Below are 14,952 nucleotides of genomic sequence, written 5' to 3'. Positions count from 1 at the left end.
GAGGCATTTGGGTTGGCCTACAGCCTGGCTATTTGAGGGAATTGTATTATGATGAGTGTGGGGGGTGTGTGTGCATGAGTGTGCATGTCCATCCATGCATGCAGGGATTATCATCATGCTCTTCATTTCCTCAGCACAAACATTTTACAGAGGACATTCAGACTCGCCAGTACCGGGCACTGGAGGTCCTAATTGGTGCCACGTACAGCACTCCGGCTGATATCTGGAGCACAGCATGCATGGTATGAATTCCTGGTGAATCCCTTGGAACCTCAAAATGCTTTATGTGCTAAATTCTGGTGGTGGTGGTGGTTTTTAATTCCATGACTTCAGGTTTTTAACTCGAAACATGTCCACAAATGTAGTCACCATCTCGCCATTGGTAACCATATTCTTTAAGTCTTACTTTCATTCTCCAAAACCCTGGAGAAAGGTGAGGGGTCTTACTGACCATATGCCAAAGACACTTGGCTACATGTCATAATGGCTCTATGGAACCTCCAGGTTCAGAGGCAGCCCACCTCAACTGAATGCCCGTTGCTGGGGAGCTGCAGCAGAAGAGGGCTGCTGCATTCATATCCTGCTTGTGGAAGATCTTCTCAGAGGCCTCTATTTTGGGAGACAGGATGCAGGAAGCGATGGGCCTTTGGTCTGATCCAGCAGGGCTCTTCTCGTGCCCTTTTGCTGAAAAGCAGCATGGTGTCTCACTACGACGAGGCTTTCTGAAGTCAGCATGAGGTAAGGAAGATTCCTGGAGGAAAGGGATCGTGCTGACCTCATGCTGAGACTTAGGTGGCCTTGCTGTTTTCCTGGCCTCTCTCAAGACTCAGCACAGCAGGTATGAGCCCTTGCCCTCCCTACCCAGCTCACTGCAAAAACAATGTTTTGTGATTTTAAAGAGAATACAAAAGCTGGCTGTACCTTCTGACAGCATGGTGGCTGCTGCTTGTTAAATTGTTAGTTACCTGACACTTCCTTTGCAGTTTGAAAGACTCTGCTGGTGTGGCTATATGCAAGAATGAGCTAAATGCTAGGCGGTTAATGAATTAAATATCCTTCCTTCATACTGTAATAGCCACACATTTAAAATTCTAAGTACAAGACCTTTGTTATTAGTACTGGTACTGGTGCTACTTCATACTGGTACTAAACCCCCACACCCTTCAAAGCTTTCTTTGCCCTTCATGCTTCTTTTGACATCAAACTCTGTGAGCAAAGGATCGATGGTAGCTGTAAGCCCTGCTTTCAGCAGGGATCACCTCCACTCTGGAGCTCTGATTGCGAGCACCAGAGTGAAACCAGTCCCACTGGCACTTGTATTGGTATGAAATCTGAAAAGGTGGTGAATACAAGCCCCACTTGCCAAGGAGCAACCAGGAGTGCACTTTAAGGCTCTCAGTGGCTCCTTTGCAGCTGTATCTACCTGCCCCAAACCTGATACCATATATGACATTGGGGGCGGGGCTTGGAGAAAAGGTTTTCATGGGCAAAAGTAGGATCCCTGCTGGGCCTGATTAGGCCAGAGGTTCCCAACAATTGCTTTCACCCAAGAAAGCCTTCAGACCTGCCTCACAGATCTTCCATGCTGAGACTTCTTTAAAATGGCTCCCTGCAATGTTTTCATGGTGCAGTTAAGTCATTCCTGTGGAATTGCTTACAGTGCAGTTTTCTCTAAGGCTGGTACTACTGTCTGGAAAAAAAAGGTTTGAGCTGGTCGTGTGGTATTTTTCTCCACAACTTCTTCACACCAACATCTTAATTTGAGCAAGCAATAACAGCTGATGAAGCAGGCTCTATACGATTGCTGTGTGACATACAAACTGGCCCAGAGAACATGCCAGCAAGATCCTTATGCTCTGAGAATGGCTGTCTAAATGTTCTTGCTATTTGATTTTGATGCATGATGGAACAAATATTCAGATGTCAGTCACAGCTCCTACCAAGTTTTTGTGGTTTGTTTCCGTGAATGAGTGAGTGAACAAGTGAGCGAGTGAACAGCAGATTCCCTTTGCTTCTTAGACCAGTGAGTAAGTTTGCCCAAAAGGTCCCGCAATACCACATGAGCCCTTCTGGCCTATTGCTTAGGGTTTCTTGCTGGCCTCACTGGCTTCCTCGTAGTTCTCACCTTTGGCCACAGGTTGCCACTGGCATGCAGAACTGCTATGGGCTTCGGTCCTGACATTTGTGTGTTATGTACCTTCAAGTCAGTTACAACTTACAGCGAGCCTATGAATCAGTGACCTCCAGAAGCACCTGTTGTAAACCATCCTGCTCAGATCTTCTAAGTTCAGGTCTGTTGCTTCATTTGTGAAATCAATCCATCTCTTGTTTGGTCTTCCTCTTTTTCTACTCCCTTCTGTTTTTCCCAGCATTATTGTCTTTTCTAGTGAATCAGGTCTTCTCATGATGTGTCCAAAGTACGATAACCTCAGTTTCATCATTTTAGCTTCTAGTGATGGTTCTGGTTTAATATGTTCTAACACCCAATTATTTGTCTTTTTCGCAGTCCATGGTATCTGCAAAGCTCTCCTCCAACACCACATTTCAAATGAGTTTATTTTTCTCTTACCTGCTTTTTTCACTGTCCAACTTTCACATCCATGAATAGAGATCGGGAATACCAAGGTCTGAATGATCCTGACTTTGGTGTTCAATGATACATCTTTGCATTTGAGGATCTTTTCTAGTTTCCTCATAGCTGCCCTCCCCAGTACTAGCCTTCTTCTGATTTCTTGACTATTGTCTCCATTTTGGTTAGTGACTGCCTCAAGGTATTGATTATCCTTGACAAGTTCAATGTCCTCATTATCAACTTTGAAGTTATCATTACTTCAAAGTAATGATGTTGTCATTACTTTAGTCTTCTTGACATTCAGCTGTAGTTCTGCTTTTGTGCCTCTTTAACTTTTATCAGCATTCATTTCAGATCATTACTGGTTTCTGCTAGTAATATGGTATCGTCTGCATATCTTAAATTATTGATATTTCTCCCTCCAATTTCTGCACGTCCTTAATCTTGATCCAATCCCATTTTCCGTATGATACGTTCTGCATATAGATTAAACAAATAGGGTGATAAAATACATCTCTGTCTAACACCCTTTCTGATGGAGAGCCAGTCGGTTTCTCCATATTCTGTCCTTACAGTAGCCTCTTGTTGATGCTGTGGCACTCCCATTTCTTTTAAAGCATTCCATAGTTTTTCGTGATGTACACAATCAAAGGCTTTGCTGTAATCTATAAAACACAGGGTGATTTTCTTCTGAAATTTCGTAGTCTGTTCCATTATCCAGTGTATGTTTGCAATATGATCTCTGGTGCCTGTTCCCTTTCTAAATCCAGCTTGGACATCTGGCATTTCTCACTCCATATGTGGCAAGAGCCTTTGTTGTAGAATCTTGAGTGTTACTTTACTTGCATGGGATATTAAGGCAATAGTTCAGTAATTATTGCATTCCCTAGAATCCCCTTTCTTTGGAATTGGGATGTATATGGAACGCTTCCAGACTGTGGGCCATTGTTTTCTTTTCCATATTTGTTGACAATTTTTTTTTGTCAGTAACTTGTAGCAACTCAATTGGTATGGCATCTATTCCTGGTAATTTGTTTCTTCCAAGTATTTTAAGAGCAGCTTTCACCTCACATTCTAAAATTTCTGGTTCTTCATCATACGGTTCCTCCATGAATAAATCTGTCATCCTTGCATCTATTTTATATAATTCTTCAGTGTATTGCTTCCATCTTCATTTAATTCCTTTCGATCAGACTATTGTCTCCATTTTGGTTAATGACTGTGCTGAGGTATTGATATGACAAGTTCAATGTGCTCTCATTGTCAACTGTAAAGTTGCATAAATCTTCTGTTGTCATGACTTTAGTCTTTTTGACGTTCAGCTGCAGTCCTGCTTTTGTGCTTTCCTCTTTAACTTGCATCAACATTCATTTGAAATCATTACTGGTTTCTGCTAGTAGTATGGTATCGTCTGCATATCTTAAATTATTGATATTTCTCCCTCCAGTTTTCATACCTCCTTCTTCTAGGTCCAATCCTGCTTTCCGTATGATATGTTCTGCGTATAGATTAAATAAATAGGGTGATAAAATACACCCCTGTCTCACACCCTTTCCGATGGGGAACCAATCGGTTTCTCCATATTCTGTCCTTACAGTAGCCTCTTGTGCAGAGTATAGGTTGCGCATCAGGACAATCAGATGCTGTGGCACCCCCATTTCTTTTAAAGCATGATCTCCATGATCTACACAGGCTTTGCTGTAATCTATAAAGCCCAGGGTGATCTTCTTCTGAAATTCCTTGCTCCGTTCCATTATCCAACGTATGTTTGCAATATGATCTCTGGTGCCTCTTCCCTTTCTAAATCCACCTTGGACGTCTGGCATTTCTCGCTCCATATGTGGCAAGAGCCTTTGTTATAGAATCTTGAGCATTACTTTACTTGCATGGGATATTAAGGCAATAGTTCCATAATTACTGCATTCCCTGGGATCCCCTTTCTTTGGAATTGGGATGTATATGGAACACTTCCAGTCTGTGGGCCATTGTTTAAAGGTAAAGGTGTCCCTGCACTTATAGTGCGAGTCGTTTCCGACTCTTAGGGTGACGTCTTGCGACGTTTACTAGGCAGACCGTATATATGGGGTAGGATTGCCAGTTCCTTCCCCGACCTTTCTTTACCCCCCAGCATATGCCGGGTACTCATTTTACCGACCATGGATGGATGGAAGGCTGAGTGGACCTCGACCCCTTTTACCGGAGATTCGACTTCCTCCTTCCGTTGGAATCGAACTCCGGCCGTGAGCAGAGCTTCTGCTGCGTTACCACCGCTTACCACTCTGTGCCACGGATTTTAGTCAAAATTTGGACTGATTCAGTCTCAGTACCTTGTAGCAACTCTATTTGCCATCTATTCCTGGTGATTTGTTTCTTCCAAGAATTTTAAGAGCAGCTTTCACCTCGCATTCTAAAATTTCTGGTTCTTCATCATATGGTTCCTCCGTGAATGAATCTGTCATCCTGTCATCTCTTTTATAGAGTTCTTCAGTGTATTGCTTCCATCTTCCTTTTATTTCATCTCGGTCATTCAGTGTGTTCCCCTGTTGATCCCTACTCTTGGTTTAAATTTCCCTTTCATTTCTCTAATCTTTTGGAACAGGGCTCTTGTTCTACCCTTTTTGTTGTCCTCTTCTATTTCTATACAGTAACTATTGTAATAGTTCTCTTTGTCCCTACGTACTAGTCGCTGTATTGTTGCATTTAGGGTTCTGACTGTGTTTCTATTTATTTATTTATTTATTGCACTTGTATACTGCCCCATAGCCGAAGCTCTCTTGGCGGTTTACAGCAATCAAAAACATTAAAACGAATATACAATTTAAAGCACATATTTTAAAAACAATTTAAAACACAATTTTAAAATTTAAAACAATATAAAAACAATTTAAAACACATGCTAAAATGCCTGGGAGAAGAGGAAAGTCTTGACCTGGCGCCAAAAAGATAACAGTGTTGGCGCCAGAGAGATCATTCCATAATTTGGGGGCCACCACTGAGAAGGCCCTCTCCCTTGTTGCCATCCTCCGAGCTTCCCTTGGAGTAGGCACCCAGAGGAGGGCCTTTGATGTTGAACGTAGTGTACGGGTGGGTTTGTATCGGGAGAGGCGTTCCATCAGGTATTGTGGTCCCAAGCCATGTAAGGCTTTATAGGTCAAAACCAGCACCTTGAATCAAGCTCAGAAACATACAGGCAGCCAATGCAAGTGGGCCAGAATCGGTTTTATATGTTCGGACCGTCTGGTCCCTGTTACCAATCTGGCCGCTGCATTTTGCACAAGCTGCAGTTTCCAAACCGTCTTCAAAGGCAGCCCCATGTAGAGTGCATTGCAGTAATCTAATTTGGAGGTTACCAGAGCATGGACAACTGAAGCCAGGTTATCCCTGTCCAGATAGGGATGTAGTTGGGCCACCAACCGAAGTTGGTAGAAGGCACTCCGTGCCACCGAGGCTACCTGAGCCTCAAGTGACAGAGATGGTTCTAGGAGAACCCCCAAGCTACGAACCTGCTCCTTCAGGGGGAGTGCAACCCCATCCAGAACAGGTTGGACATCCACCATCCAGTCAGAAGAACCACCCACTAGCAGCATCTCAGTCTTGTCTGGATTGAGCCTCAGTTTATTAGCCCTCATCCAGTCCATTGTTGCAGCCAGGCACCAGTTCAGCATATTGACAGCCTCACCTGAAGAAGATGAAAAGGAGAAATAGAGCTGCGTGTCATCAGCATACTGATGGCAACGCACTCCAAAGCTCTGGATGACCACACCCAATGGTTTCATGTAGATGTTGAACAGCATGGGGGACAGAACTGACCCCTGCGGAACCCCATACTGGAGAGTCCAGGGTGCCGAGTAATGTTCCCCAAGCACCACCTTCTGGAGGCGACCTGCCAAGTAGGAGTGGAACCACCGCAATGCAGTACCTCCCACTCCCAACTCAGCCCGTCTTCTCAGAAGGATACCATAGTCGATGGTATTGAAAGCCGCTGAGAGACCAAGGAGAATCAGCAGAGTTACACTCCCCCTGTCTCTCTCCTGACAAAGGACCTTGCCCAGGAATGGAACATTTGTTACCCGCCTATAGTTATTACGATTTTCTGGGTCCAGGGAGGGCCTCTTCAGGAGTGGTCTCACTACTGCCTCTACTACCTCTGTATATTAACTCTGTATGTGTTTGTTTATTTTTAATGTTGTTTTAGGCAGCAGCCAAGGCTAGCACCTTGTAGGCTTTTTTTTAAGTAACTGAAATGTAATTGTAGTGATTACTTTGGAGGAAAAGTAAAGTAATCAGTTACTTTCAGAGCGATTGTTTTTTTGCTGCCCTTGCTGCCCCTAAATACAGCTTACCATAGGCACTTACCAGTGTATAATTGCATCCACTAGGAGTTCGCCTCCATCTGCACTCAAGCCGTCTCCTATATTGTTTCATCGCTCTCAGCTCTGGGGTATACCATGGAGCCATACGAGCTCTACACAGGAGAGGGCGCTCAGGAGCAATCATGTCAACCGCCCGGGTCATTTCTGTATTCCACAGTTCAACCAGGGTTTCGACAGGAGCACCAGCCCTATCAGCCAGAAAACTCCCCAGAGCCCTTTGGAAACCATCCGGATCCATTAGTCTCTGGGGGCGGACCAACTTAATAGGTCCCCCACCCTTGCAGAGGGGAAAAGCGGCTGTAAGTCTAAACTTCAGCAAGCAGTGATCTGTCCATGACAGAGGGACTGATGTAAGGCCCCCCACGTTCAGATCACCAACTCCATGTCCAGATGCAAAAACCAAATCTAGAGTATGTGTTGGGCCAATGGCATATTGGGACAGTCCCATGGTTGTCAAGGAGACCATGAAATCCTGAGCCGCCCGGGATAAGGTGGCCTCGGCATGGATGTTGACATCCCCCAGAACCAACAGTCTGGGGGATCTCAACAGTACACCCGAGACCACCTCCATCAGCTCAGCTAGGGAGTCTGTTGGGGGCAGCGGGGTGGATGGTACACCAACAGAATCCCCAGTCTGTCCTGCTGACCCAACATAAGGTGCAAACACTCCAGACCAGTAGCCACATGGACAGGGTGCCTGCAGAGGAAGATGGAGCTCCTATAGACCACAGCAACCCCCCCCCTCCCCGACCCTCAGGTCTACCCTGATGCTGGACCAGGTACCCGGGTGGACATAGCTGGGAGAGACTGACTCCTCCCTGCTCACTCACCCAGGTCTCGGTTATACATGCCAGATCGGCTGCCTCATCCACAATTAAATCGTGAATGAGGGAGATCTTATTATGCACCGATCATGCAGCAGCTTCCGGAGGCCTGAGAGCTGGCTGATAGGGCAACCAACAAACTATCTCCTTTCGCTTTTGCTTTCCTTCTCTCTTTAACCATTTGAAGAGTTTCTTCAGTCATCCATTGGGGTCTTTCTCTCTTTTTAGCTAGAGGTATTGTTTTTTTGCATTCTTCCCTGATAAAATCTCTGACTTCATTCCATAGTTCTTCTGGTTCTCTGTCAACTAAATTTAAGGCCTCAAACCTGTTTCTTATTTGATCTTTATATGCTTCTGGGATATTATTTAAATTGTATTTTGGCATTATGATTGCTTTGTTGTTCTTCTTTAGCTTTACTCTGATTTTTGATACGACCAGTTCATGATCTGTACCGCAGTCTGCTCCTGGTCTTGTTTTTGCAGAAAGTATGGAACTTCTCCATCTTCCGCTACCAATTATGTAATCAATTTGATTCCTATATTGACCATATGGTGATGTCCACGTGTACAGTCGTCTTTTCTGTTGCTCAAAAAATGTGTTCGCAAGAAACAAATTATTGGCTTCACAGAATTCAATAAATCTTTCTCCTGCTTTGTTTCTGTCTCCTAAGCCCCATTTCCCCACAATTCCTAATTCTTCTCTGTTCCCTACTTTTGCATTCCAGTCCCCCATGATTATCAGCACATCTTGTTTTGGTGTGTGATCAATTTCTTCCTGTACTTCTGCATAAAATCTCTCCAATTCCTCTTCTTCTGCGTTTGCTGTCGGAGCATAAACTTGGATGATGGTTATGTTGATAGGTTTCCCATTTAATCTCATTGATATCACTCACTCAGACCTTGCATTGTAGCTCCTAATTGCTCTTGCTACATCACTTCTCACTATTAAAGCAACCCCATTTCTTCTTAATTTCTCATTTCCTGCATAAAATATTTTGTAGTTGCCTGATTGGAAATGTCCCATTCCCATCCATTTTAGTTTGCTCACACCAAGTATTGTAATGTTGATGCGTTCCATTTCTTGCTTGACAATATCTAACTTTCCCCGGTTCATGCTTCTCACATTCCATGTTCCTATTGTGTGCGTCGTACAACTCCGGACTCTGCTTTGGAATCTGTGTGCATCAGCCTCTGGGCTTCCTTTCGGCTTTGACCCAGCTGCGTCATTAGTCACAGCGCTACTCGTACTTGACCTTTATTCTTCCCCAGTAGCTCGGTGAGTGCCTTCTGACCTGGGGGTCTCATCTTCCAGCACTATCTCGTATTGCATTTTGGATACTCTGTTCACAGGGTTTTCGTGGTAAGAGATATTCAGCCAGATGGTTTAGGCCTTGCCCCCCCGCTTTGAGTCCCAACCTGGATACGACACTATTAGAGCAATTCCATGTCTTAATTTCTCATTTCCTGCAAAAAATACTTTGTAGTTGCCTGATATTTTAATTCACTCGCGCCAAGTATTGTAATATTGATACATTCTATTTCTTTCTTGACAATTTCTAACTTTCTCTGGTTCATGCTTCTCACATTCCATGTTCCTATTGTGTACATTAAATAACTCCAGACTCTCCTCTCGCATCTGTGCGCATCAGCCTCTGGGCTTCCTTTCTGCTTTGACCCAGCTGCGTCATTAGTCACAGCACTACTCGTACTTATCCATTGTTCTTCCCCAGTAGCTCACTGAGTGCCTTCTGACCTGGGGGTCTCATCTTCCAGCACTATGGCGTGTTGCATTTTGGATACTCTTTTCATAGGGTTTTCATGGTAAAAGGTACTCAGAAGTGGTGTACCATTGCTTTCCTCTGAGTCTGGATGCATCTTAGTCTGGTGTCTCAGCTTTGACCATTTCGCCTTGGGTGCCCCTGCTAGGAGTTTAACCTCTTGGACTAGACTCCTGACGGCATTGCTCTCAGCTTCTTCAACACACTCAAACCCCCTCACCATGTTAAGGTGTGCATCCTAGAGGGGGTCCTTACATTTAGCTGATCTGAAAAATTACGATGGGCCATGGAGAAGAGGAGAGATCTCTTAACTCTGTAGATGTGATTATCCGCTTGAGGGAATGTAGGCCTGCTTACAATTATTCTCTCTTCTTTCTTTGACAGGCGTTTGAGCTGGCTACTGGTGATTACCTCTTTGAACCGCACTCAGGCGAGGACTATACCAGGGATGAAGGTATAGAACTCTAGCTGGTTGAGCCAGATGGTGGTGTGTATGAGGCCTGGCTAGCTAGCTGGGCTTGATTTTTTTTTTTTTTTAATCTGGGGACATTGGTGATGTGACACTTTCACAAAGGGCATACTGGAACACTGGAGGGGTGCAATGAGTGGACAGACAGGGACCTACTGTAGGAAACTGGAGCTGCTGGGCATTTTCTGCAACATCCCTGCAAACCTGCCTGTGAAATTAAATGATGGCAGTGAGGCACAGTAGCTGAGACATGCTAAGTTTAGGAACATAGGAGGCTGCCTTGTACTGTATCAAATCGGACCATTGGTCCATCTAATTCAGTATTGTCTACACCAGCCTTTCCCAACCAGGGTGCCTCCAGATGTTGTTGGACCACAACTCCCATCAGCCTCAGCCAGCATTGCCAATGGTCAGGGAAGATGGGAGTTGTGGTTCAACAACATCTGGAGGCACACTGGTTGGGAAAGGCTGGTCTACACTGACTGGCAGCAGCTGTCCCAGATTTCAGACACGATTCTCTCTAATCCCTACCTGAAGATGCCGGGGATTAAACCTGGGCCCTTTTGCATGCAAAGCAGATGCTCTGCCACTGAGCCATGAAGCACAGGGCCATGGCTCTGCTGCTCAAGGAAGACTCTTTCCATAGTAAGCCCTGTGGCCCTCATATTTTCTCTTTTCCCTCTTTCAGATCATATTGCCCATATTGTTGAGTTACTAGGTGATATCCCTCCGCACTTTGCTCTTTCAGGGCGCTATTCCCGCGAGTACTTCAACCGGAGAGGTAAGAAAGGGAGTGCAGCATTTCTGTGTAGTTTAGAGGAGATGCTCCCCCAACGCATGTGTATGTATCATGGTCAAAGCCTGTCTGTGAGGGCCGTGAAAACTGAGGAACTGTGCATGTAAGAGAAATTAACAAGAAAGGGAAGGAACTGTGTGGTGGTGAACACTAGAGGAATGAAGCTGCTTGGCCAGCTGAGATTCTGGCCAGCAAACCCAGGTTTTGGGTGAGACTGCATGGGGCTCATGCAAGAAGAGATTTGGTGTATGATTGTCACATGCCACATTGCATCTCCTTTCAGGGCAAATGCTTGTGTGTTCTGAACTTTTGGTATGGTAGGGAATGTTTACCATCTAGTATGTCTAACTTTTGAACTAGAGGCTGGCCTGGAATGGGGCTCCATGCTGTCATCTCAGGAACATAGAAGCAACACAAATACAGTATTGGGTATCATATTTAGAATCCTGATGAAAGTGAAAGAGGAAAGCACAAAAGCAGGACTACAGCTGAACGTCAAAAAGACTAAAGTAATGACAACAGAAGATTTATGTAACTTTACAATAAGGATTATCAATACCTCGGCACAGTCATTAACCAAAATGGAGACAATAGTCAAGAAATCAGAAAACGGCTAGGACTGGGGAGGGCAGCTGTGAGAGAACTAGAAAAGATCCTCAAATGCAAAAATTACTGAACACCAAAGCCAGGATCATTCAGACCATGGTATTCCTGATCTCTAGGTATGGATGTGAAAGTTGGACAGTGAAGAAAGCGGATAATTAGAGAAAAATCAACTCATTTGAAATGTGGTGTTGGAGGAGAGTTTTGTGGATACCGTGAACTGCGAAAAAGACAAATAATTGGGTGTCAGAACAAATTAAACCAGAACTATCACTAGAAGCTAACATGATGAAACTGAGGTTATCATACTTGGACACATCATGAGAAGACCTGATTCGTTAGAAAAGATAATAATGCTGGGAAAAACAGTAGAAAAAGAGGAAGGCCAAACAAGAGATGGATTGATTCCATAAAGGAAGCCACAGACCTGAACTTACAAGATCTGAACCGGGTGGTTCATGACAGATGCTCTTGGAGGTCGCTGATTCATAGGGTCGCCATAAGTCACAGTCGACTTGGAGGCACATAAGAACAAAAAGTGGCTCCTGAATATAATGCCCGGTTCTCAAAGGGTGGGGTTTGGGGGCCCTGTGTAACCTTTTTCCTAACAAAAACCAGAATAAAGCTTGCAAAATAAGAGATGTCATGCACATTTGCTGAATTTATATAGGTTGCAGGCAGAATCTTATTTTTGGTTTTTTTCATTGCAAAGTACCCACAGCCCTAGACAGGGCCTCTTCAACCTTCTCTTTTGTTTCCTTTTTCTTCCCCAGGGGAGCTGCGCCACATTAAGAACCTGAAGCATTGGGGCCTGTATGAGGTCCTGGTGGAAAAATACGAGTGGCCCCTTGAGCAAGCAACCCAGTTCACAGACTTCCTCTTGCCCATGATGGAATACATCCCAGAAGACCGTGCCACAGCCGCCCAGTGCCTGGAGCACCCGTGGCTGAACTCCTAAGGCCAGACAGACCAGCTGCTGAAGCAAGGGGACTTCTTGCCCCCACAGATTCCCCAGCAAGAGGCTGGTTCCGTCACTGGGGTGGGGAAGGCTTTGTCTCGTGCTGGTTCCTCCCCATTAGCGGAGGGCATTCCAGGATTGGAGGCAAGAGGCTGTTCTCTCTGGCTGATTACATTGGGGAGATGGGGGTTGTAATGCTGAACTAGAACCCCAAGCCCCAGGTATCACCTTCTGGCTGTTTCTGAAGCACAGCCAGAGGATTCCTATGATCCCTCACTAACTCTTTTCCTAGAGTTCACCTTTTTGGAGTTGCCAGTGGCCATCTTTCCCATGTACCCTTGACCGACGCTGTGTGATTTTTTAAATTAGCCATGGGATTCCTTGCAGGTCCCCCCACCCCTTGAGGCAGAAGGAAAAGGATTCCTGCTGTTCCTAACCTTAGTGGGCAAAAGAGTGTATGTGAAGCTCCCAGCATGTGGATGTGCGAGTATGGGACAGGCTAAATCTGTGAGTAAAGTGTGGATGGTGATTAGGAAGATGTGCTTGAATGTTCAAACAAGAACGCTGGAAATGACAGCTCTTTGTGCGAGTATACTGTCTTGCTGGAGATGGCACAGGTATTACAGGTCCTGGCGCTATTTGGAGGGGACAAGAGACGGTAGCCGATGGAGAAAGCAGGGGAAATGTATAGGTAGCCAAGCGGAGAGGGAGGAGATCCTTTTCCCAGCTGCCAATCAGCACCTGACGTATCTGTAACTAGCAGACATTTGCTGGCAGTATTCTGCAGAATTGTGGTTAATAGTTAAATAAGCAGGCCCTGATACATTGGTGCTCCTCCGCCACCCCAGGAGCGTGTTGTGAATCCTGTTCCCTGCTGTCTGGATGCATAGACCATAGATTATGCCACAGTCCTTAACATGCATGTTTTACTTTAGCAAGGGGCTGAGTTGCAAGTAGTTACTCATAATTTGATATTCTAGGAATCTCAAACTTAAAAAAAAAAACTGAACAAGTTTCTAGCCCTCATCGTTGTGAAGGGATAGTCTATAACAGACATTTTCAATAGCAGGAATGTATTATATGGTGTAAAGTCTCTTGTTCCCATTTCTGATTTCCTTTTAGTCCTATTTTGCCTCAGTTTCCTTTATCACTCCGGTCTTTGCCCCTGTTTTTGAGATGGCTGGCAATCCCATTAATCCTCACGTTCTAAGTATTTGCATACCGCATTTCAACTCCTGCTGTACCTGGAAAAAAAGCTAGGTCAGAAAGTGAGTGTGTGTGTACATGTGTGATTACCCACCATCTTTTTCTCCCTGGTGAATGTTTGGATGTAGCTGGAAATGTTGCCATCTCTCGAGCTGCTACTAAAGCCCCCCTTCCCTCTCCTCCACTTAAGTTTCTTGATGCTTTTGCTACCTGTGATCAGTTTTTATTTTATTTTTAGAGCAGAGAGGAGAGCTGCTCCAAAATGCTTGGCTCAGTTCAAGCTACTTTGTGCCTTTAGGAAGGAGCTTATCTACGGTTTGTGATGAAGGATTGAACAGAGCGAGTGCTTCTGTAGCATTTCCCCCCCAATACTTTGATCTTAGAAAAAGAGTAACCATCAACCAGAGCAAAAAAAAAAAAAAGACACAGAAGAGAGCAAAAGGTGCATGAAGCCAGGCTTAAACCCAAAGTCCTAGGTCCTTGTGCCTATCCCAGGGATATGGCACTAGAAATCAGTTGTGGTTGGCTCTTGCATCTCTCACTATAGTAGTGGAGAGGTGGGGGAGAGCCTCTTGGGTACGGGAGAAATCTAGCTGCAGTGCTATCCAAGAGGAGTGTATTTAAACCAAAGTTGTGGTGCCAGAGAGCTTGGCATAAGAGAGAGTGAGACAATGTTGTTTCCTTGCACTGCAATTTCTTTTAGAAAAATCATGCCCTTGCTTGGGGTGTGGCCCATGTGGGGGAGTGTGTTTGGATGTGTGGGTGAGTTGACCCCTCCCTCCCATGCTGTTACAGGCATTGAATTCAAGACTTTTCATTAAAACGTTTGCAATAGCCTCTGCCTCCTACTGCTTTCTAAGGGCAAAGTGGGGTTTAGGAAATGGCAGTAGAGGAGAACCTCTCCAGGATCAGGTTCTTACTTCCTGCAAAGGGAAAGGTTAGGAATTTCATACTCTCCCTCTGAGGTAGGAAGTGCTTATACTTCTTATGAAGTCGCTCTCTTGCCAGTGCAGTGCCATGGATTAAGACCAGGGCTGTGTAAATTTCGCAATGCCACAGAAGTACAATGAAATGTCTGAATGCAACTGCTTGAAAATTATCAGCCTCTCATTTAAAAGCAAAAACAAAGGTCCTGCTATATAAACAGGAATAAATGTCCCCATACAGCAATGGTGGGGACCCTTTCTCAGCCCAAGAGCCACACTGCCTCATGGATAACTGTCCAGGGGCCAGGATGGCAGTGGCGAATGTAGTCAAAGGCAAGAGTGGACATAGCTACAGATGTTTCCTTGTATACCGTAGGGTACATTCCACCTGTGTAAAAAGCAATGGTTTCTACATACACATCTCTCTACATCCAGGCACACAAGAGG

At 44.9% G+C, this 14,952-nt stretch overlaps 1 protein-coding gene across 3 annotated transcripts in view; it reads left to right on the top strand.

The window, feature by feature from the left end:
* Positions 1-14,020, top strand: part of SRPK3 (SRSF protein kinase 3) — a 37,308-nt gene extending 23,288 nt beyond the window's left edge. For all 3 annotated transcript variants that reach the window (XM_061614182.1, XM_061614183.1, XM_061614184.1), the window contains 4 exons: positions 135-242; positions 9,932-10,001; positions 10,705-10,797; positions 12,189-14,020. In XM_061614182.1, the coding sequence (XP_061470166.1) occupies positions 135-242; positions 9,932-10,001; positions 10,705-10,797; positions 12,189-12,373 (456 nt within the window). In that variant the 3' untranslated portion in view covers positions 12,374-14,020. The remainder of the gene's footprint in view (positions 1-134; positions 243-9,931; positions 10,002-10,704; positions 10,798-12,188) is intronic.
* The last annotated feature ends 932 nt before the right edge of the window (positions 14,021-14,952 follow it).

This window comes from Rhineura floridana, chromosome 3, assembly GCF_030035675.1.
Source record: "Rhineura floridana isolate rRhiFlo1 chromosome 3, rRhiFlo1.hap2, whole genome shotgun sequence".
NCBI lineage: Eukaryota > Metazoa > Chordata > Lepidosauria > Squamata > Rhineuridae > Rhineura > Rhineura floridana.
This window is presented reverse-complemented; position numbering and strand designations above follow the sequence as displayed.